General features: G+C 52.4%; 1 protein-coding gene and 1 pseudogene across 1 annotated transcript in view; both read right to left on the bottom strand.

Moving 5' to 3' along the window:
- Nucleotides 1–23,573, bottom strand: part of MCU (mitochondrial calcium uniporter) — a gene marked incomplete at its 5' end in the record, with an annotated part of 30,110 nt that extends 6,537 nt beyond the window's left edge. Inside the window, 5 exon segments of the mRNA XM_037228328.1 lie at nt 225–343; nt 19,168–19,252; nt 19,974–20,120; nt 21,141–21,259; nt 23,403–23,573. Of these exon segments, the coding sequence (XP_037084223.1) occupies nt 225–343; nt 19,168–19,252; nt 19,974–20,120; nt 21,141–21,259; nt 23,403–23,573 (641 nt within the window).
- Nucleotides 867–3,520, bottom strand: LOC119104606 (sulfotransferase family cytosolic 1B member 1-like; annotated as a pseudogene).
- Nucleotides 23,574–24,115: the final 542 nt, after the last annotated feature.

The following is a 24,115-nucleotide window of genomic DNA, read 5'->3' as shown; positions in this document are numbered from 1 at the left end:
AAAGATATTTCATAATGGAAGTGTAGCAAAGTATTTCTTCCAAAAGTAAAGCGCCATCAGAATTAGCACTAAGGTAGGAGGGCGATTAAATATATTTGCCAGCGAGCAATACATGCGCTTAGCATGACTTCCGTGGCTTTCCTGCATTCTAAAGAGGTCAAACCGTGTACCTCATGCAGAACATGTCAGCCGAAAAACGCCAAACTCTTGTGTTCTTTTCCCACCTGCTTGGTGACCACGAAGTAGGCGTAGGCTGCCATCGCGGTGCCGTAGGTGACGAAATACGTCACCGGCTCCATGATGTCCCACGAGTACTCCCACCACGTGAGGCGGGCCAGGACACCTGACGGCATACGCCATGACTATAACTATTTTGCTTTAATGGCACATGCAACTTCAGGCAGTCGTAGATTGCTACGGAGAACCACAAAAGTTTTGGATGAGGCTACGCTTGAACCCACGGCCTTCTTGTCACTCGCTGCTGCACTATAATATCCGCGACACGCGACATTATTAATGTCAGTAGGGGTGGCCCTCTGGACACGCACAGAAGCAGCAAAGCTCAGCTTAAAAAAGAGACATTTTCCCAGGGTCGTGGGAACAACGGGGGGGGGGGGTCAGAAGGGGGGCTGACCCCCAAACTCCCAACACAAAAACACAAACACAACAGCCAACTGCGCGTTGACAGGAGAGTCATAATCCAAGCTGATTCCCTCTCCCAACTTAGAAGGAATTCCTTTGACAGCGCATTTCCACCTCATTCTGGCAGGCAGACGTCTTCTATCTTGGTGCACCGTGCCCCTGTTATCCGGGGGGGGGGGGGGGGGCGAAGGTGCAGCCGAAAATGTTGACCTAACCTACCCCCAAGACCTGATTTCTCCCCGGATTTCGTCCATTTAATTTCGTTTGTCCTGTGGAGGAATGCCTTTTCATTTCAAGTCAAGGTGATTTTCTTCTAAAGTGCATGCAATGTGTGATCTTTGATGGAAATGATCAGCTTATTGCAGCGCACTATTATTCGATATCAGACACTCCCGTTTGGAAAAAATCAACTGTTTATTTATTGCTGTTCACCCCATCTTGGATGCCTCTACTACGAAGCGTACAGGCTTTTATTCTCTGAGTCTACAATATACGGAAGCCCTGGTTAGTGTTCGCTTGTTATCTCCAGTCTGACTATTTGAATGTCTGACAATCATTTGTATACGACACAACGGCCTTCCCGTACATTTTCCATCTTTGTTGTCTACATCCGCTGGTCTCTTCGTCCGTGCATCTGTCGTCACAATAACGCCTGTCGTGTGAGGAACCGTTCCGTCGTGTCATCCGTAACAGTCGTTACCTGTCTACGCAGAGACCCAACGGGCTTTCGCCAGGAGATTGCACAGTACCCAGATCGTTCTGGCTTGATAACGCCGGCTTTAACACACAACCCTTCACCTGCAGGTAGGTATTGAGATTGTCCTCCCAGCCCCTGTTGGGTAACGTGCAAGGCGTGATAACGCTACGGATTGTCCTCCCAACTCTTGTCTGGTAACGTGCAAGGCGTGATAACGCTACGGATTGTCCCCCCAACTCTTGTCTGGTAACGGCAACGCGTGCTAACGCTATGGATTGTCCTCCCAACTCTTGTTTGGTAACATACAACGCGTGCTAGTGCTGTGGATCGTCCTCCCAGCCCTTGTCTGGTAACGTGCAAGGCGTGCTAACGCTACGGATTGTCCTCCCAACTCTTGTCTGGTAACGTGCAAGGCGTGCTAATGCTATGGACTGTCCCTCCGAACTCTTGTCTGGTAACGGCGATGCGTGCTAATGCCATGGATTGTCCTCCAAACTCTTGTTTGGTAACGGCAACGCATGCTTATGCTATGGATTGTCCTCCCGACTCTTGTCTGGTAACGTGCAAGGCTTGATAACGCTCTGGATTGTCCTCCCACGCCTTGTCACGAAACGTGTAAAGTAACTTGTCTGGTAATATCCGTATATTTTCATGCAATTGAGATAAAATATTTGCGAGGATTTGTTCGACACCCATCTCGAAACAGTTAAAAATACGCTAACCTATGTTAAAAAGTGCTGCCCCTCACAAAAAACGTAATCTCCTTGCGTGACGACACCAGCTTGATGTAATGGTTAAAGAAAACAGAATCGGTAAGGTACGCTGAGGGCATAATCGCAAGCACCAAGCACGATGCCTATGTCCAAGTTCATATTGATTTGTTGGCCACGGCAAACCGAACATGACTTAAAACTATCGAATTTTGAACTCATTGTGTGCCGCCTTAGCATGCGTCAATTTTGTCAACAAAACACTCCTGAACTCGCCTTGAACGGAAGAGCAACCCCAGTCAAGAACACCCATCATTTTCCCAAACGGTTTACTCTGGGACATCCTACTGAGTAGCCTCAGACCGGCTGCTTCGCCCACTTCAGGAAAGCGACGCCCTCCTCCTCAGTGAAGTAGTTCTTCCAGTCGCCCACCTGGCCCTTGCGCATGAAGGTGCCCTCCACGCCCACGTTTACCATGCCGGTCTTCTCCCAGTGGCGGTAGTTGGTGCCGGGGTTCTCCTTCATGGCTTCGAAGCTGGTGTGACGCGCGATACTCTCGGCCTCGGCGTCGGTCACGGGCCGCTCCAGGAAGGCGGCCACTCGACGGACGACGGCCGCGCGGTCAGCGTGCAGCTGCTCGTACGTCACGCACAGCACGGTGTCGGCGTGACGCAGGTAGCCCTGCACGTGCTCACGGTAAGGCGCGTACAGCAACTCACCACGCACGAAGCTGTCGCGGAACTGTTGGAAGGTACCGCGGTACTCCCCGTAGTTGACCATGCGGCAGAAGTGGTAGTAGGAGACGCAGACGTCGCGGGGGTCACGCGAGACGTACAGCACCTTGGCGTTCGCTGGTGTGCACGCTGGGGGGCAGCAGGTCGTAAGGCAGGTGCGTCTTGATGAGGCGCGGATCCTCCATGTCGTGGACGGGTGTCATCCTCATGACATCCCCAGAGGGTGCGTCCAGAAGGGGGAAGCGATACTCGAGTGGGGCGCCGCCGCCGCTGTTGACGCCTGTCTCGCCGTGCACAACCCGCCAAACCAACTCCTGTAGCCAGGTGGTGCCCGACTTGGGAAAGCTGGCTACGATGATGTCCTTGGGACGCGCCTGGAAACGTTCCCAGCTTTCCAGGAAGCCACAGAGCAGGAGGAAGTTGCTGAGCACGGTGCCACGGTAGCGGTAGAAGCGCACCAGCGGGTACTTGTAGTTAGGGTCGGCCGGCAGCAGCTTCCAGTCGTCCGGCGGCTTCAGCTGGTCCAACATGGCCGCCATCTCCCGCCGCTGTCGCTCTTGCCGCGCCGCCACTTCATCCGCGTCCACCTCCGTATCCATGGCGACGCCTACTCGCGTGCGAGACGCCTGCCGTCCCCAGACACTCTCAGTCGCTTCAGCTGGCAGCCTCACGACCGTTGTAGGCGAACGGCCGTCTCGGGGACCGTTCCGTCGCTCATGAATGTTATGAAACTACTGACCAGCGCGCGACGGCAATCTTGACTCGCTGCCAAGCCCCTGTGCCGCCAGGAATGTCGTCTGGCAAATGTAACGTGGTGTACTTTGGACAGCGCATGTCATCTCGTCTCGGCCCATTAACAAAGCGGGCTTGTCTGCCGACGGCAGTTGAGGTACCTGATAACCGTACTGGACTTCTGAGGAGCCAAAAACAGGTAGCGAATGCTTCGATAATGCGTTGTGTTGGCCGAATCCCCGGCCGAAGCCGACCTATCGGCTTTCAGAAGCCTTCGGAACGGGTGGAAGGCCACTTTGCGAGGTCGAGGTGTTTTTTTTTTGTGCGATGCCACGCTCACCGACCGTGCTGGTTTCTGGTGAAGCATTAAAACCTTCGCTTTCCGGCTAGTGAAGCGGGGTGGGGGTGCCACTGAGGACCTGCCCGTAAAAGGGTCGATAAATTTAGCCGGGACTTCGCTTCCGTCAGCCCAAGTATCGCTTCCATACTGGTCGGTGTCATCCTCTTCCACATTTTCACGAGCGACCTTCCATATTACACCCCTCGCGATAGTCCAGTGTTCTATGCTAACGACACCAAACTGCTAAACTGTGCTCATCCATACCAACTATCCGTTTTGAAATCTCGACAGGAAGAAGTCATCCAAGTTATACAATTCTAATGCTCGTGGAACTCCCTTCAAATCGTTCCACAAAAACAGCTCTTCTCCTTTTTAGCACTCGACAACTTACCGCTCTCCCCGTACGTAAAGATGCTGGTGGCAACTAATGAATGTTCCTGGGGCATGCACGTGTCCCACGTTGTCACAAAGTGCAATACCATGCTTTTCTGCTTGCATAAAATTTGTCACCTCACGCTCGAAGTTCCTAAACCTTTCGTCCAGTGCCGTGTTTTCCCTCATCTTCTATGCTACCTCTCGGTCTGGAGTGGAGCTGCAGCGTGTCACCTACACAGAGTGCAAGAGGTGATACACTTCGGGGCCAGCATCGTCACCGATGCTCATCGGCGAGATTCAATGAAGGCAACTGTTCACGTGCCGCCCTGGCGCGGCGTTAGTGACCGTGTCACCCTCCATCGGGATCTCGCTCCATTCAGAGCCGTTAACGACTGGCGGGCTCCGGTCGCGATCCGGCCCCTGTTCACCCTACGGCCCCCGCATGCCAGCGTGTCACCCGGGCCGCAGCGGCGCACGCCCGTGACCTGCCATCTCTACGCCTGTCGGTGGCGAGCAGGGACATTTTTCCATCGCGCGGCCGTATCCCGGAGCCGCCTCCCGCAGACCATCACCGCCTCTCGCACTTGCAATGCACTTCGCACCAGGCTAGAGGGTTTACAATGTCCAACTGCGTAAATGTAATCTGCTTCTCGTTGTTCAGGACGTGTTCATGGTTTGCATTTTCATCAAATGCTTTCGTTTTTGACGAAGCGGTGTGTAGGACTAAATGGTTAATGTTGTGCAAATGTGGTCGTGTTGTTGTCATGTTTTTGAATTCCACTCAGAGCATTGTCGTAATTATGCCGAATCAAACAATGAGCAACTTGTTGGAATGATCTGTGAATACTGTCAAGTGAGCTTGGGGACTGTCTATGGGTTGTGTGTGCACATCTGGGTGTCCCAGAAAGCACTTCTTGTGGTGGTGCTCAGGACAAGTCCAGTTCTCCAGCCCAGGGTGATGGCAATCTTTTCAGGTTTGCCAAAATTCCCGCACGCTTAAGGAGTGCCGAAATAACTCACAATCGGGTGCCTTTGAGCCATCTTCGCACTGACGGGCCAACATCATGCTATAAAAATGGATAATGCCAGAAAACAATGGCCTCAGTGTCAACGTGTCGCCACGAGGCCTATTTCTGACCTGAGATGGTCTTGTTCTGTCTATTTTCGGGTGGTGTCGACAGTAATGAGAAGACAGCTAGGGCTTCAACGGTGTTGTCTATGCCAGTGACGAATGATTTTGAGGATGCAGCGCCGTTCGGTAACTGGCACACGGCATTGTCCGACCTGGTTGATGAGTTCTCTTGGCTGCACGAACATCCGATTTACAGTGATGTTGAGCGGCGTGCAAAGAATGTTTATCCATGCTGCAGAAAGGGTGTACTAATGCTTAAGATCTTCACACTCACTGCAGCCGGAAACAGGGATCAGCTACAGCGGCTTCTGCGAGGGTGTGAAAGCTCATCGGTAGAAGATCAGCACTTAAAATAAGCGTGCGCCGGACATCATCCGGTGTGAGATAGTGTACAACGAGCTCAAAACAATTCCCTGAAGCAGTAACGATGTAAACTGAGGGTCCGTTCGGTATGCACATTGTTTAAATTAACTGACTTGCTTTTTCTTCCTCTTTGGCCGAGGTACAGCAAAGAGTACGGAGATCGAAGTAAGATCAGATGGGGCTAAAAAGAGGGCAAATGTTGTGTTCGCACCCTACGTATATTCACACCTTTAGACAAAACATTTGCGAGAATTACTTTGACACTCATGCTGCCTCTAAAAAAGTCCTCCCCTTCGGTGAAGACACCACTTCGATGTTTTGGTTCAAATCATAGAATCAGCATCCTAAGCGTGCGCTAACAACCTCATTTCAAGCAACCAAGACGATGTCAAGGTCTATTTTAAAAACGTTTTGTTTGCTGCGACAGGCCGAAAATAACTTAACGCTACCAAACATGTTACTCTTTGTGCACCGCCTAAGCACACGCCCATATTGTATAGAAATAAAACACAGGTCTGAACTCGCCTCGAGCCAAAGACCCAGGTTAGTCATGAGCACCCAAAACTTTCCAAAAAGCTTTACTGCGGGACATCCTACTGAGCAGCCTCAGACCGGCTGTTTCGCCCACTTCAGGAAAGCCGCACCCTCCTCCTCAGTGAAATAGCTTCTTCCAGTCGCCCACCTGGCCCTTGCGCATGAAGGTGCCCTCCGAGCCCACGTTTACCATGCCGGTCTTCTCCCAGTGGCGGTAGTTGGTGCCGGGGTTCTCCTTCATGGCTTCGAAGCTGGTGTGACGCGCGATACTCTCGGCCTCGGCGTCGGTCACGGGCCGCTCCAGGAAGGCGGCCACTCGACGGACGACGGCCGCGCGGTCAGCGTGCAGCTGCTCGTACGTCACGCACAGCACGGTGTCGGCGTGACGCAGGTAGCCCTGCACGTGCTCACGGTAAGGCGCGAACATCACCTCACCTCGCACAAAGCTGCCGCGGAACTGCTGGAAGGTACCGCGGTACTCCATGGAGTTGACCATGCGGCAGTAGTGGTAGTAGGAGACGCAGACGTCGCGGGGGTCACGTGTGACGTACAGCACCTTGGCGTCGCTGGTGTGCACGCTGGGGGGCAGTAGGTCGTAAGGCAGGTGCGTCTTGATGAGGCGCGGATTCGCCATCTGGTGGATCGATGGCGTCTTCATCACGTCCGAAGTGGCTGTCTCCAGAAAGGGGTAGCGGTCCTCGAGTGGGGCGCCGCCGCCGCTGTTGACGCCTGTCTCGCCGTGCACAACCCGCCAAACCAACTCCTGCAGCCAGGTGGTGCCCGACTTGGGAAAGCTGGCTACGATGACGTCCTTGGGACTTGCCTGGAAACGTTCCCAGAGCTCCAGTAAGCCCGAGGCGAGGTGGAAATTGGTGAACACGGTGCCGCGGTAGCGGTAGTGGCACTGCAGCTGGTTCTTGTAGTTGGGGTCGGCCGGCAGCAGCTTCCAGTCGTCCGGCGGCTTAAGCTGGTCCAACATGGCCGCCATCTCCCGCTGCTGCTGCTCCCGCCGCGCCGCCACTTCATCCGCGTCCACCTCCGTATCCATGGCGACGCCTACTCGCGTGCGAGACGCCTGCCGTCCCCAGACACTCTCAGTCGCTTCAGTTGACGGCCCCACGACCGTTGCAGGCGAACGGCCGTCTCGGGGACCGTTCCGTCGCCCATGAATGTTACACAGACTACTGACCAGAGCGCGCCGGTAACCTTGGCTCGCTGCCAAGGCCCTGTGCCGCCATGAATGTCGTCCGGTAAACGCAACGTCGTGTTCTTTGGACAGTGCGTGTTATCTCGTCTCGGCCCAGTAACAAAGCGAGCGAGTCTGCCGACGGTAGTTGGGGTACATGATAACCGTGCTGGACTTCTGAGATGCCAAAAACAGGTAGCGAATGCTTCGATAATGCGTTGTGTTGGCCCGAATCTCCGGCCGAAACCGACCTATCGGCTTTCAGAAGCCTTCGGAACGAGTGGAAGGCCACTTTGCGAAGTCGAGGTGCTTTTTCTTGTGCGATGCCACGCTCACCGACAGTGCTGGTTTCTGGTGAAGCATTAAAACCTTCGCTTTCCGGCTAGTGAAGCGGGGTAAGGGCGCCACTGAGGACCTGCCCGTAAAAAGGCCGACAAATTTAGCTGGGACTTCGCTTCAGTCAGCCCAGGTATCGCTTCCATACTGGTCGGTGCCATCCTCTTCCACATCTTCACGAGCGACCTTCCATATTAAATCCCTCGCGGGCGTCTGGTGTCCTACGCTGACGACACCAAACTGCTAAACTGTGCTCATCTAGACCCACTATCCGTTTTGAAATCCCGACAGGAAGAAGCCATCCAAGTCATACAATCCTAATTTTCATCGAACTCTCTTCAAATAGTTCCACCAAAACAGCCTTTCTCCTTTTTAGCACTCGACAACTTACCGCTCTCGCCGTACGTGAAGATGCTGGGGGTAACTAGTGAATGTTCCCTTTCTGGGACATGCACATATCCCACGTTGTCTGAAAGTGCAACACCATCTTTTTCTGCTTGCATAAAATTTGTCACCTCACGTTCGAAGTTCCTAAACTTTTCGTCCAGTGCCGTGTTTTCCCGCATCTTCTATGCTGCCTCTCGGTCTGGAGTAGGGCTGCAACGTGTCGCCTACACAGAGTGCAAGAGGTGATACACTTTGGGGCCAGCATCGTCACCGATGCTCATCGGCGAGATCCAACGGCGGCAACTGTTCACGTGCTGCCCTGGCGCGGTGTTAGTGACCTTATCAGCCACCGCGATGGCCTCGCTGTACTCAGAGCCGTACATGACTGGCAGGCTCCGGTGGCGATCCGGCCCCTGTTCACCCTACGGCCCCCGCATGCCAGCGTGTCACCCGGGCCGCAGCGGCGGACGTCCGTGACCTGCCATCTCTACGCCTGTCGGTGGCGAGCAGGGACATTTTTCCATCGCGCGGCCGTATCCCGGAGCCGCCTCCCGCAGACCATCACCGCCTCTCGCACTTGCAATGCACTTCGCACCAGGCTAGACGGCTTACAATGTCCAACTGTGTAAATGTAATCTGCTTCTCGTTGTTCAGCATGTGTTCATGGTTTGCATTTTCATCAAATGCTTTCGTTTTTGATGAAGTGGTGTGTAGGACTCAATGGTTAATGATGTGCAAATGTGGTCGTGTTGTTGACATGTTTTTAAATTCCATTCAGAGTTCTGTTGTAATTATGCCGAATCAAACAATGAGCCACTTCTTGGAATGATTTGTGAATACCCGCAACTGAACTTGGGGTTTTTCTATGCGTTGTGTGTGCACACCAGGGTGTCCCAAAAAACACTTTTTATGGGTGTGCTCAGGAGTAGTCCAATTCTCCAGCCCAGCTTGATCTCAATTTTATTCAGGTTTGTCAAAATTTCTACATGCTTAAGGGGTGCACAAAGACCTTAAAAATCGGGTGGCTTTGAGCCATCTTCGCAATGACGGGACCAACAACATGCTATGAAAATAGATAATGACATCGCTTTGAACGCCTGAAGCAATGGCCTCAGCGTTAACGTATCGCCACGAGACCTATTTCAGACCTGAGATGGTCTTGTTCCGTCTAGTTTCGGGTGGTGTCAACGATGAGAAGGCAGCTAGGGCTTCAACGGTGTTGTTTATGCCAGTGACGAATGACTGGGAATGCAGCGCCGTTCGGTAACTGGCACACGGCATGGTCCGATCTGGTTGATGAGTTCTCTCGGCTGGACAATCGTCCGTTTTACAGCGATTTTGAGTAGCATGCAAAATATGTTTATTCATGCTGCAGAGATGGGGTACTTATCCTTAAGGTCTTTACACGCACTGCAGCCGGTAACGCGGATCGGCTACAGCCGCTTCTGCGAGGAGGTAAAAGCCCATCAGTAGAAGATCAGCACTTAAACTAAGTGTGCACCAGAAATAATTCGGTATGTGAGAGTGTACAACGAGTTCAGAACAATTCCCTGAAGCAGTAACGATGTAAACTGAGGGCCTCTTCGGTATACATGCTTCTTTCATTAACTGACTTGCTTTTTCTTCCTCTTGGCAGAGGTAAAGCAAAGAATAGGGAGATCGAAGTGAGGTCAGATGGGGCTAAAGAAAGCGCAAATACTGTGTCCGCATCCTACGTAAATTCACACCACTTAGACAAAACATTTGCGAGAATTAGTATCACATTCATGCTGCCTCTCAAAAAAGTTCTCCCTTTCGGTGAAGACACCACTTCGATGTTTTGGTCCAAATAATAGAATCAGCATGCTAAGAGTGCGCTAACAACCTTATTTCGAGCACCCAACACGATGTCAATGTCCATTTTGATAGCGTTTTGTTTGCTGCAACAGGCCGAAAATAACTTAACGCTACCAAACTTATTACTCTTTGTGCACCGCCTAAGCACGCGTCAATATTGTATCTAAATAAAACACAGTTCTGAACTCGCCTTGAGCCAAAAAGCCAGGTTAGTCATGACCACCCACAATTTTCCCAAAAGGTTTATTATGGCACATCCTACTGCGCAGCCTCAGACCGGCTGTTTCGCCCACTTCAGGAAAGCCGCACCCTCCTCCTCAGTAAAGTAGTTCTTCCAGTCGCCCACCTGGCCCTTGCGCATGAACGTGCCCTCCGAGCCCACGTTCACCATGCCGGTCTTCTCCCAGTGGCGGTAGTTGGTGCCGGGGTTCTCCTTCATGGCTTCGAAGCTGGTGTGACGCGCGATACTCTCGGCCTCGGCGTCGGTCACGGGCCGCTCCAGGAAGGAGGCCACTCGACGGACGACGGCCGCGCGGTCAGCGTGCAGCTGCTCGTACGTCACGCACAGCACGGTGTCGGCGTGATGCAGGTAGCCCTGCACGTGCTCACGGTAAGGCGCGTACATCACCTCACCACGCACGAAGCTGTCGCGGAACTCCTGGAAGGTACCGCGATACTCTATGGAGTTGACCATGCGGCAGTAGTGGTAGGTAGGAGACGCAGACGTCGCGGGGGTCACGCGAGACGTACAGCACCTTGGCGTCGCTGGTGTGCACGCTGGGAGGCAGTAGGTCGTAAGGCAGGTGCGTCTTGACGAGGCGCGGATTCTCCATCTGGTGGATCGATGGTTTCTTCATCGCGTCCGAAGTGGCTGTCTCCAGAAGGGGGAAGCGACACTCGAGTGTGGCGCCGCCGCCGCTGTTGACGCCTGTCTCGCCGTGCACAACCCGCCAAACCAACTCCTGTAGCCAGGTGGTGCCCGACTTGGGAAAGCTGGCTACGATGACGTCCTTGGGACGTGCTTGAAAACGTTCCCAAATCTCCAGTAAGCCCCAGACCAGGTGGAAGTTGGTGAGCACGGTGCCGCGGTAGCGGTAATGGCGCTTCAGCGGGTTCTTGTAGTTGGGGTCGACCGGCAGCAGCTTCCAGTCGTCCGGCGGCTTCAGCTGGTTCAACTTGGCCGCCATCTCCCGCTGCTGCTGTTCCCACCGCGCCGCCACCTGACCCGCGTCCACCTCCGTATCCATGGCGACGCCTACCCGCGTGCGAGACGCCTGCCGTCCCCAGACACTCTCAGTCGCTTCAGTTGACGGCCCCACGACCGTTGCAGGCGAACGGCCGTCTCGGGGACCGTTCCGTCGCCCATGAATGTTACACAGACTACTGACCAGAGCGCGCCGGTAACCTTGGCTCGCTGCCAAGGCCCTGTGCCGCCATGAATGTCGTCCGGTAAACGCAACGTCGTGTTCTTTGGACAGTGCGTGTTATCTCGTCTCGGCCCAGTAACAAAGCGAGCGAGTCTGCCGACGGTAGTTGGGGTACATGATAACCATGCTGGACTTTTGAGAGGCGAAAAACAGGTAGTGATTGGTTCGGTGGAACTGCGTTGTGTTAGCCCGAATCTCCGGCCGAAACCAACCTATCGGCTTTCAGAAGCCTTCGGAACGGGTGGAAGGCCACTTTGCAAGGTCGAGGTGTTTTTTCTTGTGCAATGCCACCGACCGTGTTGGTTTCTGGTGAAGCATTAAAACCTTCGCTTTCCGGCTAGTGAAGCGGGGTGGGGGAAACACTGAGGACCTGCCCGTAAAAAGGCCGATAAATTTAGCCCGCACTTCGCTTCCGTCAGCCCAAGTATCGCTTCCATACTCGTCGGTGCCATCCTCTTCCACATCTGCATGAACGACCTTCCATATTACATCCCTCGCGGGCGTCTAGTGTCCTATGCTGATGACACCAAACTGCTAAACAGTGCTCATCCAGACCAGCAATCCGTTTTGAAATCCCGACGGGAAGAAGCCATCCAAGTCATACAATCCTAATTCTCATCGAACTCCCTTCAAATAGTTCCACCAAAACAGCTCTTCTCCTTTTTAGCACTCGACAACTTACAGCTCTCGCCGTACGTGAAGATGCTGGGGGTTACTAATGAATGTTCCCTTTTCTGGGACATGCACATATCCCACGTTGTCAGAAAGTGCGACACCATCTTTTTCTGCTTGCATAAAATTTGTCACCTCACGTTCGAAGTTCCTAAACTTTTCGTCCAGTGCCGTGTTTTCCCCCATCTTCTATGCTGCCTCTCGGTCTGGAGTGGGGCTGCAGCGTGTCACCTACACAGAGTGCAAGGGGTGATACACTTTGGGGCCAGGACCGTCACCGATGTTCATCGGCGAGATTCAATGGCGGCAACTGTTCACGTGCTGCCCTGGCGCGGTGTCAGTGACCTTATCGCCCTCAGTCGGGGCCTCGCTGCACTGAGGGCCCTTAATGACTGACGGGCTCCGGTGGCGATCCGGCCCCTGTTCACTCTACGGACCCCCGTATGCCAGCGTGCTTCCCGGGCCACAGCGGCGAACGCCCGTGATCTGCCAGCTCTTCGGCTGCCCGTGGCACGCAGGGCATTTTTGGATGGCGCGGCCTTATCACGGAGGCGCCTCCCGCCGAACATCACCGCCTCTCGCACCTGCAATGCGTTTCGCACCAGGCTAAAGGGTTTGCAATGTCCATTGGTGTAAATGGACCTGCTTGTCCTTGTTCAGCATGTATTCACGGTTTGCATTTTCATCAAATGCTTTCGTTTTTGATGAAGTGGTGTGTAGGAGTCAATGATTAATGATGTGCAAATGTGGTCGTGATGTTTTTATATTCCACTCAGAGTATTGTCGTAATTATGCCAAATCAAACAATGAGCCACTTGTTGGAATGATTTGTGAATACTGTCAAGTGAGCTTGGGGACTGTCTATGTGTTTTGTGCGCACATCAGGGTGTCCCTGAAAACACTTTTTGCGGTGGTGCTCAGGACTAGTCACGTTCTCCAGCCCGGGGTGATTTCAATTTTTTTCAGGTTTGTCAAAATTCCTACATGTTTAAGGAATACGCAAAGAGCTTCTTAAAAAGCGGGTGCCTTTGAGCCATCTTCGCACTGACGGGCCAACATCATGCTATAAAAATGGATAATGCCAGAAAACGATGGCCTCAGTGTTAACGTGTCGCCACGAGACCTATTTCAGACCTGCGATGGTTTTGTTCCATCTAGTTTCGGGTGGTGTCAGCGATTAGAAGGCAGCTAGGGCTTCAACGGTGTTGTCTATGCCAGTGACGAATGATTCTGAAGATGCAGCGCCGTTCGGTAACTGGCACACGGCATTGTCCGATCTGGTTGATGAGTTCTCTTGGCTAGATGAACATCCGTTTTACAGTGATTTTGAGTTGCGTGCAAAGTATGTTTATTCATGCCGCAGAAAAGGTGTACCAATGCTTAAGATCTTCACACTCAATGCAGCCGGTAACAGGGATCAGCTACAGTGGGATCTGGGAAGAGGTGAAAGCCCATCGGTAGAAGACCAGCACTTTAAATCAGTGCGCACCGGACATCATTCGGTGTGAGATAGTGTACGAGCTCAAAACAATTTCCTGAAGCAGTAACGATGTAAACTGACGGTCCGCTCGGTATGCACATTGTTTAAATTAACTGACTTGCTTTTTCTTTCTCTTGGCCGAGGTACTACAAAGAATGGGGAGATCGAAGCGAGGTCAGATGAGGCTAAAGAGAGGGCAGGGGTTGTGTTCGCATCTTAGGTATATTCACACATTTAGACAAAACATTTGCGAGAATTAGTTTGACACTCATGCTGCCTCTCAAGAAAGTTCTCCCCTTCGGTGAAGACACCACTTCGATGTTTTGGTCCAAATCATAGAATCCGTATGTTAAGAGTGCGCTAACAACCTCATTTCAAGCAACCAAGACGATGTCAAGGTCCATTTTAATAACGTTTTGTTTGCTGCAACAGGCCGAAAATAACTTAACGCTACCAAACATGTTACTCTTTGTGCACCGCCTAAGCACACGCCCATATTGTATAGAAATAAAACACAGGTCTGAACTCGCTTCGAGCCAAAGAGCCCGGTTAGTCATGAGCACCCAAAAGTTTCCAAAAAGCTTTATTCTGGGACATCCTACTGCGCAGCCTCAGACCGGCTGTTTCGCCCACTTCAGGAAAGCAGCACCCTCCTCCTCGGTGAAGTAGTTCTTCCAGTCGCCCACCTGGCCCTTGCGCATGAACGTGCCCTCCGAGCCCACGTTTACCATGCCGGTGTTCTCCCAGTGGCGGTAGTTGGTGCCGGGGTTCTCCTTCATGGCTTCGAAGCTGGTGTGACGCGCGATGCTCTCGGCCTCGGCGTCGGTCACGGGCCGATCCAGGAAGGAGGCCACTCGACGGACGACGGCCGCGCGGTCGGCGTGCAGCTGCTCGTACGTCACGCACAGCACGGTGTCGGCGTGACGCAGGTAGCCCTGCACGTGCTCACGGTAAGGCGCGTACATCACCTCACCACGCACGAAGCTGTCGCGGAACTGCTGGAAAGTACCGCGGTACTCTATGGCGTTGACCATGCGACAGTAGTGGTAGTAGGAGACGCAGACGTCGCGGGGGTCACGCGAGACGTACAGTACCTTGGCGTCGCTGGTGTGCACGCTGAGGGGCAGTAGGTCGAAAGGCAGGTGCGTCTTGATGAGGCGCGGATTCTCCATCTCGTGGATCGATGGCGTCTTCATCGCGTCCGAAGTGGCTGCCTCCAGAAAGGGGTAGCGGTCCTCGAGTGGGGCGCCGCCGCCGCTGTTGACGCCTGTCTCGCCGTGCACAACCCGCCAAACCAACTCCTGTAGCCAGGTGGTGCCCGACTTGGGAAAGCTGGCTACGATGATGTCCTTGGGACGCGCCTGGAAACGTTCCCAGCTTTCCAGGAAGCCACAGAGCAGGAGGAAGTTGCTGAGCACGGTGCCACGGTAGCGGTAGAAGCGCACCAGCGGGTACTTGTAGTTGGGGTCGGCCGGCAGCAGCTTCCAGTCGTCCGGCGGCTTAAGCTGGTCCAACTTGGCCGCCATCTCCCGCTGCTGGTGCTCCCGCCGCGCCGCCACCTGGCCCGCGTCCACCTCCGTATCCATGGCGACGCCTACCCGCGTGCGAGACGCCTACCGTCCCCAGACACTCTCAATCGCTTCAGCTGACAGCCCCACGACCGTTGCAGGCGAACGGCCGTCTCGGGGACCGTTCCACCGCCCATGAATGTCATGCAGACTATTGGCCAGAGCGCGCCCGCAAACTTGGCTCGCTGCCAATCCTTGGTACCGCCAGGAATGTCGTCCGGTAAACGCAACGTCGTGTACTTTGGACGGCGCGTGCTGTCTCGTTTCGGTCCAGTTACAAAGCGAGCATGTTTGCCGGCAGTAGTTGGGGTACCTGATAGCCATGCTGGAGTTTTGAGAAGCGAAAAATAGGTAGTGATTGGTTCCGTGGAACTGCGTTGTGCTGGTGCGATTGTCGGGCTGAAACCGACCTATCGGCTTTCAGAAGCCTTCGGAACGGGTGGAAGGCCACTTTGCGAGGTCGAGGCGTTGTTTCTCGTGCGATGCCACGCTCACCGACCATGCTGTTTTCTGGCGAATCATTAAAACCTCCGCTTCCCGACTAGCAAAGCGGGTGGGGGTGCCACTGAGGACCTATTTGTAAAAAGGCCGATAAATTTAGCCGGCACTTCGCTTCCGCCGGCCCACGTATCGCCTCCGTACTGGTCAGTCCCATCCTCTTCCACATCTTCACGAACGACCTCCAATATTATCTCCTTCGCGAGCGTCTAGTGTCTTATGATGACCACACCAAACTGCTAAACTGTGCTCATCCAGACCAACTATTCGTTTTGAAATCCCAGACAGGAAGACAGGAAGACAGGAAGAAATCATCCAAGTCATACAATCTCAATTCGTATCTAGCTCCCTGAAAGGGAATTCCACCAAGACAAGTTTTCTCCTTCTTAGCCCTCCACAACCCTTCGCCGTCCGTGAAGATGCTGGGGGTTGCTACCGAAAGTACTCTTTACTGGGAGATGCACATATCCGGTGTTGTCAAAAACTCGCAACACCATCCTTTTCTGCTTGCATACAATTTGTCACCTCACGCCCGGATTTCCCAAACTTTTCATACAGTGCCGTGTTTTCCCCCATCTTCTATGCTGCCTCTCGGTCTGGAGTGGGGCTGCAGCGTGTCGTCCACACTGAGTGCAAGGGGTGAAACACTTTGGGGTCAGGATCGTAACCGATGCTCGCCGACGAGATTTAATGGCGACGACTGTTCAAGCACTGGCCTGGCGCGACGTTTAGGACCTTATCACCCACCGCGATGGCCTCGCTGTACTCAGAGCCGTACATGACTGGCGGGCTCCAGTGGCGATCCGGCCCCTGTTCACCCTGCGGACCCCTGTATGCTAGCGTGCCCCCCGGACCGCAGCAGCGGACGCCCGTGATCTGCCAGCTCTTCGGCTGTCGGTGGCACGCAAGGCATTTTCGTATCACTCGGCTGCATTCTGGAGCCGCCGGCCGTCGACCATCACAGCCTCTCGCACCCGCAATGCGTTTCGCACCAGGCTAGAGGATTCAGACGGTCCCTTCGTGTAGTTTTAACTTACTTGCCGTTGTGTAACATGCATTGATGGTTTGTATTTTCATCAAATGCCTTTTGGACAAAGTTGTGCGAAGGGCTGGATGGTTAATGATGTGCAAACGTGGTGGAGCTGTAACCATGTTTTGATATCGCACTCATACTACTGTTGTATGCTACCGAATAAAGCAATAAACAACTTGTTGGAATGACTTGTGGATACAGTCAAGTGAACTTAGGACTGCTTGTGTGTTGTGCGTGTACATTAGGGTGTCCCAGAAAACGTTTCTTGTGTGGATGCTCAGGATGAGCCTGATTCTCCAGCCTAGGGCGAGTTCATCGTGTCAGTTTCGTCAAAATTTCTATATGCTTAAGGGACGCAAATAAAGTTGAAAATAGAATGCCTTTAAGCCACCTTGGCACTGGGGGGGGGGGGGGGGGCTAGCATCATGCTTTGAAAACTGACATTGATATCGCTTTGAACTCATGAAACGATGCCCTCAGCGCTATTGTGTTACCACGGGGCCTATTTCAGGCCTGAGATGGTTTTGTTCCGTCTAGTTTCGGGTGGTGTCAGCGATAATGAGAAGGCAGCCAGGGCTTCAACGTTGTTGTCTAGGCCCGTGACGAATGATTTTGGGGATGCTATGCCATTCGGTAACTGGGACACAGAATTGGCAGATCTGGTAGATGAATTGCCAGATCTGGTAAATGAATTGCCAGATCAGGTAGATAAATTTCATCGGCTGGTTTCCAGTTCCTTCAGATCGATGCCACCCGGTAGCTTAGCAACCCACTAGGTCAACGAGAGGACAATGATGGATATCCGTTTTACAAAGAAATTTTGGACGCCGTGCAAAATCTGTTCAGTCATGTGGTAAAAAGCGTGATCTAACGATTAAAATCTTTACAATCAATGCAGTCGGTGCTAACAGTTAGCTGCAGTGGGTCCTGCAAGGAGGTGGAAGCGTTGTTGAAAGGGTGATCCAATGACTACAGTGTTGTCTACGTCAGTGACAAATGATTTTGAGGATGCCGCGCCGTTCGGGACAAGCCATTGTCAGATCTGGTAGATGAATCCCCTTGGATAGAAGGATATATGTTTTATGACGATTTTGAGCGATGTGCAAAATATGTTTAATCATGTTGTGGAAAAGCGTGTGTCAATGTTTAAGATCTTTAAAATTAATGCAGCCGGTGACACTAATCAGTTGCCGAGGCACCTGCAGGAAGGTGGAAGCCCATCAGTAGAAGATCAGCAGTTTAAATAAGCGTGCACCGGACACATTTAGATGTTGAAGTAAGCGTGCACCGGACACATTTCGATGTTCAAACAAGCGTGCACTGGACACGCTTCAATGTGTAACAGCTGCAATGAGCTCAAAATAGTTCCCTGAAGGAGACACGATGTAAACTGAAGGTCTGTTTCGTGGCGGTTCTGAAGGTGGCGCATGCATCTTTTAGTTCACGTGGCTTCGTATTTTCTTTCCTCTCCTGGTCCAGGTCAAACAAAGGAGAACGAAGCGAAATCAGATGAGGTTAAAGAGAGATCAAATGCCGTGCTCGCATTTCAGTTATGCTTACATCACTGAGACCCATTCGTTGCGAGGACTCGTTTGGCACCCATCTAGAAACAGTCTAAAAGACATCCGTTTTAAACACTGCTGCCTCTCACCCAAAAATCGTATGCTCCATAGGTGAACCTCCGCAGCAGCTTGATGTTATCGGCGAAACGTAGAATCAGTACAGCAAGAAAGCGTCAAAGGCTTTTTCAAGTGTCAGAGTCGATGTTCATGTCGCTTACGCCTTTCTGGTCCACTTAGAGCGAAAATCACTTAAAGCCGCCGGTCTTCAAGCTCTTTGTGTACCGCCTAAACATGCACGGCTTTTGACAAAAATGACACTACTGAACTCGCCTTCAACTGAGGACCCAAGCTAGTCCTGAGAACCCATGTTTTGAGAATATCTTATTCTTTGTCACCGTACCTCAGGATCATGTGCAATACTGCAATGTGTTGGAGAAAGGCTCAATTTAGCAGTTAATGTTCATTTCTTGTAGATAAAACACACATGCCCGTCCATGCGTCCGCCCGTGTTAGTCCGGTTTGATAGCCCAGTTCGTAAGAGCGTTTGCCTTCCGATCCATTCACGCGTCGCGGGGAGGGTCCGAATCAATTTAGATAAGCAGTGGCAGCAGCAGCACTAAAGGTCATGTGACGTCATGATAATGTCATGTGACGTCATCATAAAGGTCACGTGACGTCAGAGTGCTACAAAGCGTTAAACTTCCGTCACCAAAGTCTGCCGTTGACCTGAAATTGCACGACCGGATGGCAGGGGTTAGGGCTTACACAAGCATTCTTCATCGAGAATTCTGATGCCAAAGATCCACTCATTCGAAATGTTCGGACTAAGTCTCTAAAAAATCTTTAAATGACGCAAAAGTGCGGCCAACACCGGCACCACGGATGACATCACTACGTTATAGAGGGCGGCAGCGCCGACTCACCGAACTGGACGCCCATGAGACCGAGGCCGACCCAGGTGAGCACGTTGGTACGCCGGTGGCAAGCTTCCTCCAGGTCCCGCTTCTTCTGCGGAAACGGGGAGGCGCCCCCGTCAGAGCACGAGACCGTGTCGGGAATATCAGTTAGTCTAGGGAACGTGATGGGCAGGAGATGACACGTGAAGAACATCATCGACAAGAGAAAGAGGAGTAGACAGCAGTAGCAATGCGTAGAATTCGGGGAACAGAGAAATAGGAAGAATAACTTGAACAAATGTGAGCGGCAGCAAACAGCGCTCAAAAAGCAGAGCACGCAAGTACGTTAGTCACAGCTCAGCTTGACCAGCCGCCGAGAACAGTCAGGCGTGCTCGAACCCACAGTACGTGCTCCGCGATTGCCCTTGCGAAGGATGAGCTTTGACTTGCAAGCACTTCTCAGACATAAATGAGCTAAATCTTCCTCCCTTAACAATCAGGAGCTTGGAATATAGCGGTAAGTTAGGCAAATGGCAGGTTAATGCAGGCACATGTGTAACATCACATCACATGACAGATTCATAACACATGCAGGTAACGTGAGATTGTGACATACAAGTGTAGCTTCAGTAACGCCCTGTCGAGTTTCAGTTTTCAGACAGTGTGTCTGTATGAGCTAGCACTTCAAAGGAAGTGACGTTTAAGCGTTAAGGTGGTGCGAAGACCAAGTCTGGGCCTAATCCTGCCTCCTTAGTGGATTTTAGTAAAACCTTAAGGTCCCCCACGTCACCCTACTGTTTGGGTCTAGTTGGGTCATAAAGTCTCTCCGTTACCTTCTCCATAGGCTCCAGCTGGACCTTGAGGTCTTCCAGCTGCGCTATGATCTCCCTCTCCTTCTTCAGCTGGTGCTCCTCCACGCTCAGCGCCTCGTAGAGCTGCGCCACCAGATTCCGCACATTGGACAGCGTCGTCAGCTCCTCCTGCAAGAAGAGAGGGAGAGAACGTTGTCAGTTTCTCCTGAGGGCGAGGTCACTTTTTCGTGAAAACGTGTCTAATTTTTCGTGAAAACGTGTCTAATTTTCATGAGAACGTCGTCAGTTTTTCATGAGAATATCGTCAGATTCTCATCAGAACGTTGCCAATGTCCTATGAGAACTGTTGTGAGTTCTCCATGCCAACGTAATCAGAATCTCATAGGAGCGATGCCCGACTCAGATGAGAACGTCGTCAGTTTCTTCCGAGAACATTATCAGATTTTCATCAGAACTTTGTACGTTTCTCATGAAAATGTCGCCGCTTTTTCATGAAGATACAGGTGACATAGCCGTCAGTTTTCACTCCGAACAGGGGCAGTGTCATAGTGAGTGTCCAGTGTCAGGAGCTCCTCGCGATAACACAGACATGTATCATTAGTTCCTCCTAAACAAGGAACGGCGTTCTAAGCTGCAAATAAGGGCGCAAGCGAGCACCATTAGTAGCTAACGAACACGACCGGGAGAGATTGCAAAGGCTTCGGTTGCTTCTTCTTGACAAGGCGGCCGAAGTCTCTTCTTCCATTACCACGTCGTAAACACTGCATGGGGTCGACAGGAGAGGGCTGACAAGCTTCAACGATTACACGAAGGACAACGCTGTGCAGGCACGAGATGTCAATCACGCAGATGATGCAAGGCATGACAACTCGATAGGTAGGTCAATCACGCAGCTCAGCCATTGCAAACAGGTCGAAATTGGTCTTCTCCAAACGACGTAAATGTGAGTTGGCACATTTCTTCCCTATCACTAAGCGAGGCGAGGTCAATATTGCACCAATGGGTAAAAAATAACAGAATGAAACACTGACGCATGAGCATTCTACACCACTGTCCACAAAATCGGTCTAGGTGACTCTGCCAGCAGAAATTCGCTACTGGGTTGTTTTGCTTTAACGATCGCAACTGCGTGGTCTGAGCTTCAACATGGAGTGGTGCCACACACTCGCGTCACAGCACCACGCTCACCTGGGAGGGTCGTTCCAGTTCCGGTGTCTTCACGTGATACACCTCGTCATTTATCACCAGCTCGAAGTCCTCCTCCATCAGAGCTTCGATGGTGTCACTGGTCGCGATTCGTGTGCCACCTGTCGGGAAAAGGCGAAAGCTGCTTTCACTTCGCGTTACGCACATAGAAGGCGGCACTGCAGGCAAGAAACCGCGGCTGCGAAGCCAGCCTGCGAACGGGAAAGAACCCGATTTGATACTTAACAAGATAAAAAAATTGGCAAAACAAAGTGGAAGACGCCTCAAACTTAATGAGACTCTTTGAAGGATAATGTGAGCTATGATTGGGAAGGAAAAATACGATGAAGTGGATGAAAGATAGCATACCGGGAGGTTGGGCAGGAGTTGGAGAGGGGGGAGAGGAGAGAAAAAGCGATAGAGGAAACGTCAGAAAGGAGGAAATAACACACAACATGCCACAGAAGAGAGACGGGGAAGATGGCACATGAATGGGAGCGGCACAAAGGAGGCCAGAAAAGGTGGCGCGTAATACAACGGAGGCGAGAGGCAAAATGGAAATAAGACGGCATGATGATAGACGAGATGGCCGCCACAAACGCCGCACACCTCAGGACAGCCTGTGGAAGAATTCTGAGCATAGCTTCCCATAGTAACTCCGTCCCTGCTGCCAACGCACCGACACAGCCGCAGAACAACACGGCAGCCACAAACACTGTGGAGCTAGCAGCCGGAGGCCGCTAGCAGTCGTTAATGGTCGTCAAGTTAACGTCGGGTCTTTCAACGGCTGCCTGTGTGTAACAATCGGCTCTGACAGTGCGGGCGACACAGTGTGGGAGGGTGTGGGGGGAGGGACCCGCGAATGACTGATCACGTGCAGGTGGCGGTTAATTTCTAGAAAGATTGCATAAACTGAGGGGATGTCGCGCACCGGCAACTCAGGGATGACGGGCAAATGCTTTGGACGGGAATGACGATTGCGAGGTGCCACGAAAACCCTGAGGCCGGTGGTTGCATACGCAAGAGATGTCCCTTACATAGAATTGGCCTTAACATCACGGGCTACCATACCCATCAAAGACTAAAAATCCGCGACAGGATCCAGGCAACATCCCTGGCACTATCCTCACGCGGTGCTCTGTACGCTAAGGCTGTAGTTTACTATTCTGTATGTGAGAGGGAGGCAGACCCCTACCTAGAGTTTTAGCTACCACTTCCTTCCCCACTTTCAAAAGAAAGTGGGCCAAATCCGAGGAGAAACCCGTTTGTTGACATTTTTCTATCGGTAAGTTCATTTCTCAGTTTTTTCTCAATTTCTCATTGCTCAACCCACCCTTGTTTAGCGAAAATACGTCCCTTTTCCATACCACGCAAACGCAATGCACTCCACACTAGTCACGCGGCGTCCTCAACACTACAGTCACGCGGCGTACCCAGCACTACACTCGCGTAGTTTTCCACGCACTACACCCACGCAGTGTCCTCAGCACTTTGTTGATTCCGTGTCGTTAACACTTACATACATACAGTAATAGTCTCCTCAACACTACATTCATGCAGCGTCCCAAGCATCATATTCATACAGTGTTCTCAACACTATAGTATTACGAGTCCTCAACTCCAAACTCACGCGGGGTCCTCAGCGCCATACTCACGCGGTATGATGCCGATATGGTGCAATAATGACCGCGTGTCCTCAACACTACACTCACGCAGGGTCCCCTGCCCCACACTTGCGCAATACCCTCAGCACCACAACCTGGACGTACCCTCAGCGCCATACTCACTCAACGTCCTCATAACTATAACAGCTCCGTGTCCTAAACACTATACCCACGCGGCGTCCTCAGCACCATACCCACGCAGTGTCCTCAGCGGGATCATACTCACGCAGTATCCTCAGTAACACAGCCTGGAAGTACCCTCAGCGCCATACTCACTCAACGTCCTCAGAACTATAACAGCTCCGTGTCCTAAACACTATACCCACGCGGCGTCCTCAGCACCATACTCACGCAGTGTCCTCAGCAACGCAACCTGGAAGTACCCTAAGCGCCATACTCACTCAACGTCCTCAGAACTATAACAGCTCCGTGTCCTAAACACTATACCCACGCGGCGTCCTCAGCACCATACTCACGCAGTGTCCTCAGCAACACAACCTGGAAGTACCCTAAGCGCCACACTCACTCAACGTCCTCAGAACTATAACAGCTCCGTGTCCTAAGCACTATACCCACGCGGCGTCCTCAGCACCATACTCACGCAGCGTCCTCAGCACGACCCGGTCGATGCCCTTGTCCTCGGCGTGGAGCTGACCGATGAAGTCCCCCACCGTGTTGCTGATGGGCTTGAGCGTGAAACGACACTTCTCGCGCCGCGAGGGCAGGGGAACGGTGATCTGAGGTAGGCCGCGCGAGTACGCCACCTCCACTCCTGAAACGGGGGTAACACGGTCAGGGATGCGCCATGTTGACACCCGAAACGAGAGTATTGCGGTTAGGTGCACACATTGACTCTTCGAACAGGGGTAACACGGTCAGGGATGCGCCATGTTGACACCCGAAACGAGAGTATTGCGGTTAGGTGCACACATTGACTCTTCGAACAGGGGTAACACGGTCAGGGATGCGCCATGTTGACACCCGAAACGAGAGTACTGCGGTTAGGTGCACACATTGACTCTTCGAACGGGGGGTAACACGGTCAGGGATGCGTCATGTTGACACCCGAAACGAGAGTATTGCGGTTAGGTACACATATTGACTCTTCGAACGGGGGTAACACGGTCAGGGATGCGCCATGCTGACACCTGGAACGAGGGTCTTGCGGTCCGGTAAATACATCGATCCCTGAAACAGGTATCACAGTCCGTGGTACCCCACATCGACACCCAGGACAGCGGTGCCGTAGTCAGGGGCAACCTACACCAACAACTCATCGACTTTAAGCAACTGAAGGACGCAGAACATGTGCTC

The sequence above is a fragment of the Pollicipes pollicipes genome, unplaced genomic scaffold (genome assembly GCF_011947565.3).
Source record: "Pollicipes pollicipes isolate AB1234 unplaced genomic scaffold, Ppol_2.1 Scaffold_6052;HRSCAF=7182_pilon_pilon_pilon, whole genome shotgun sequence".
Classification (NCBI taxonomy): Eukaryota; Metazoa; Arthropoda; class Thecostraca; order Pollicipedomorpha; family Pollicipedidae; genus Pollicipes; species Pollicipes pollicipes.
This window is presented reverse-complemented; position numbering and strand designations above follow the sequence as displayed.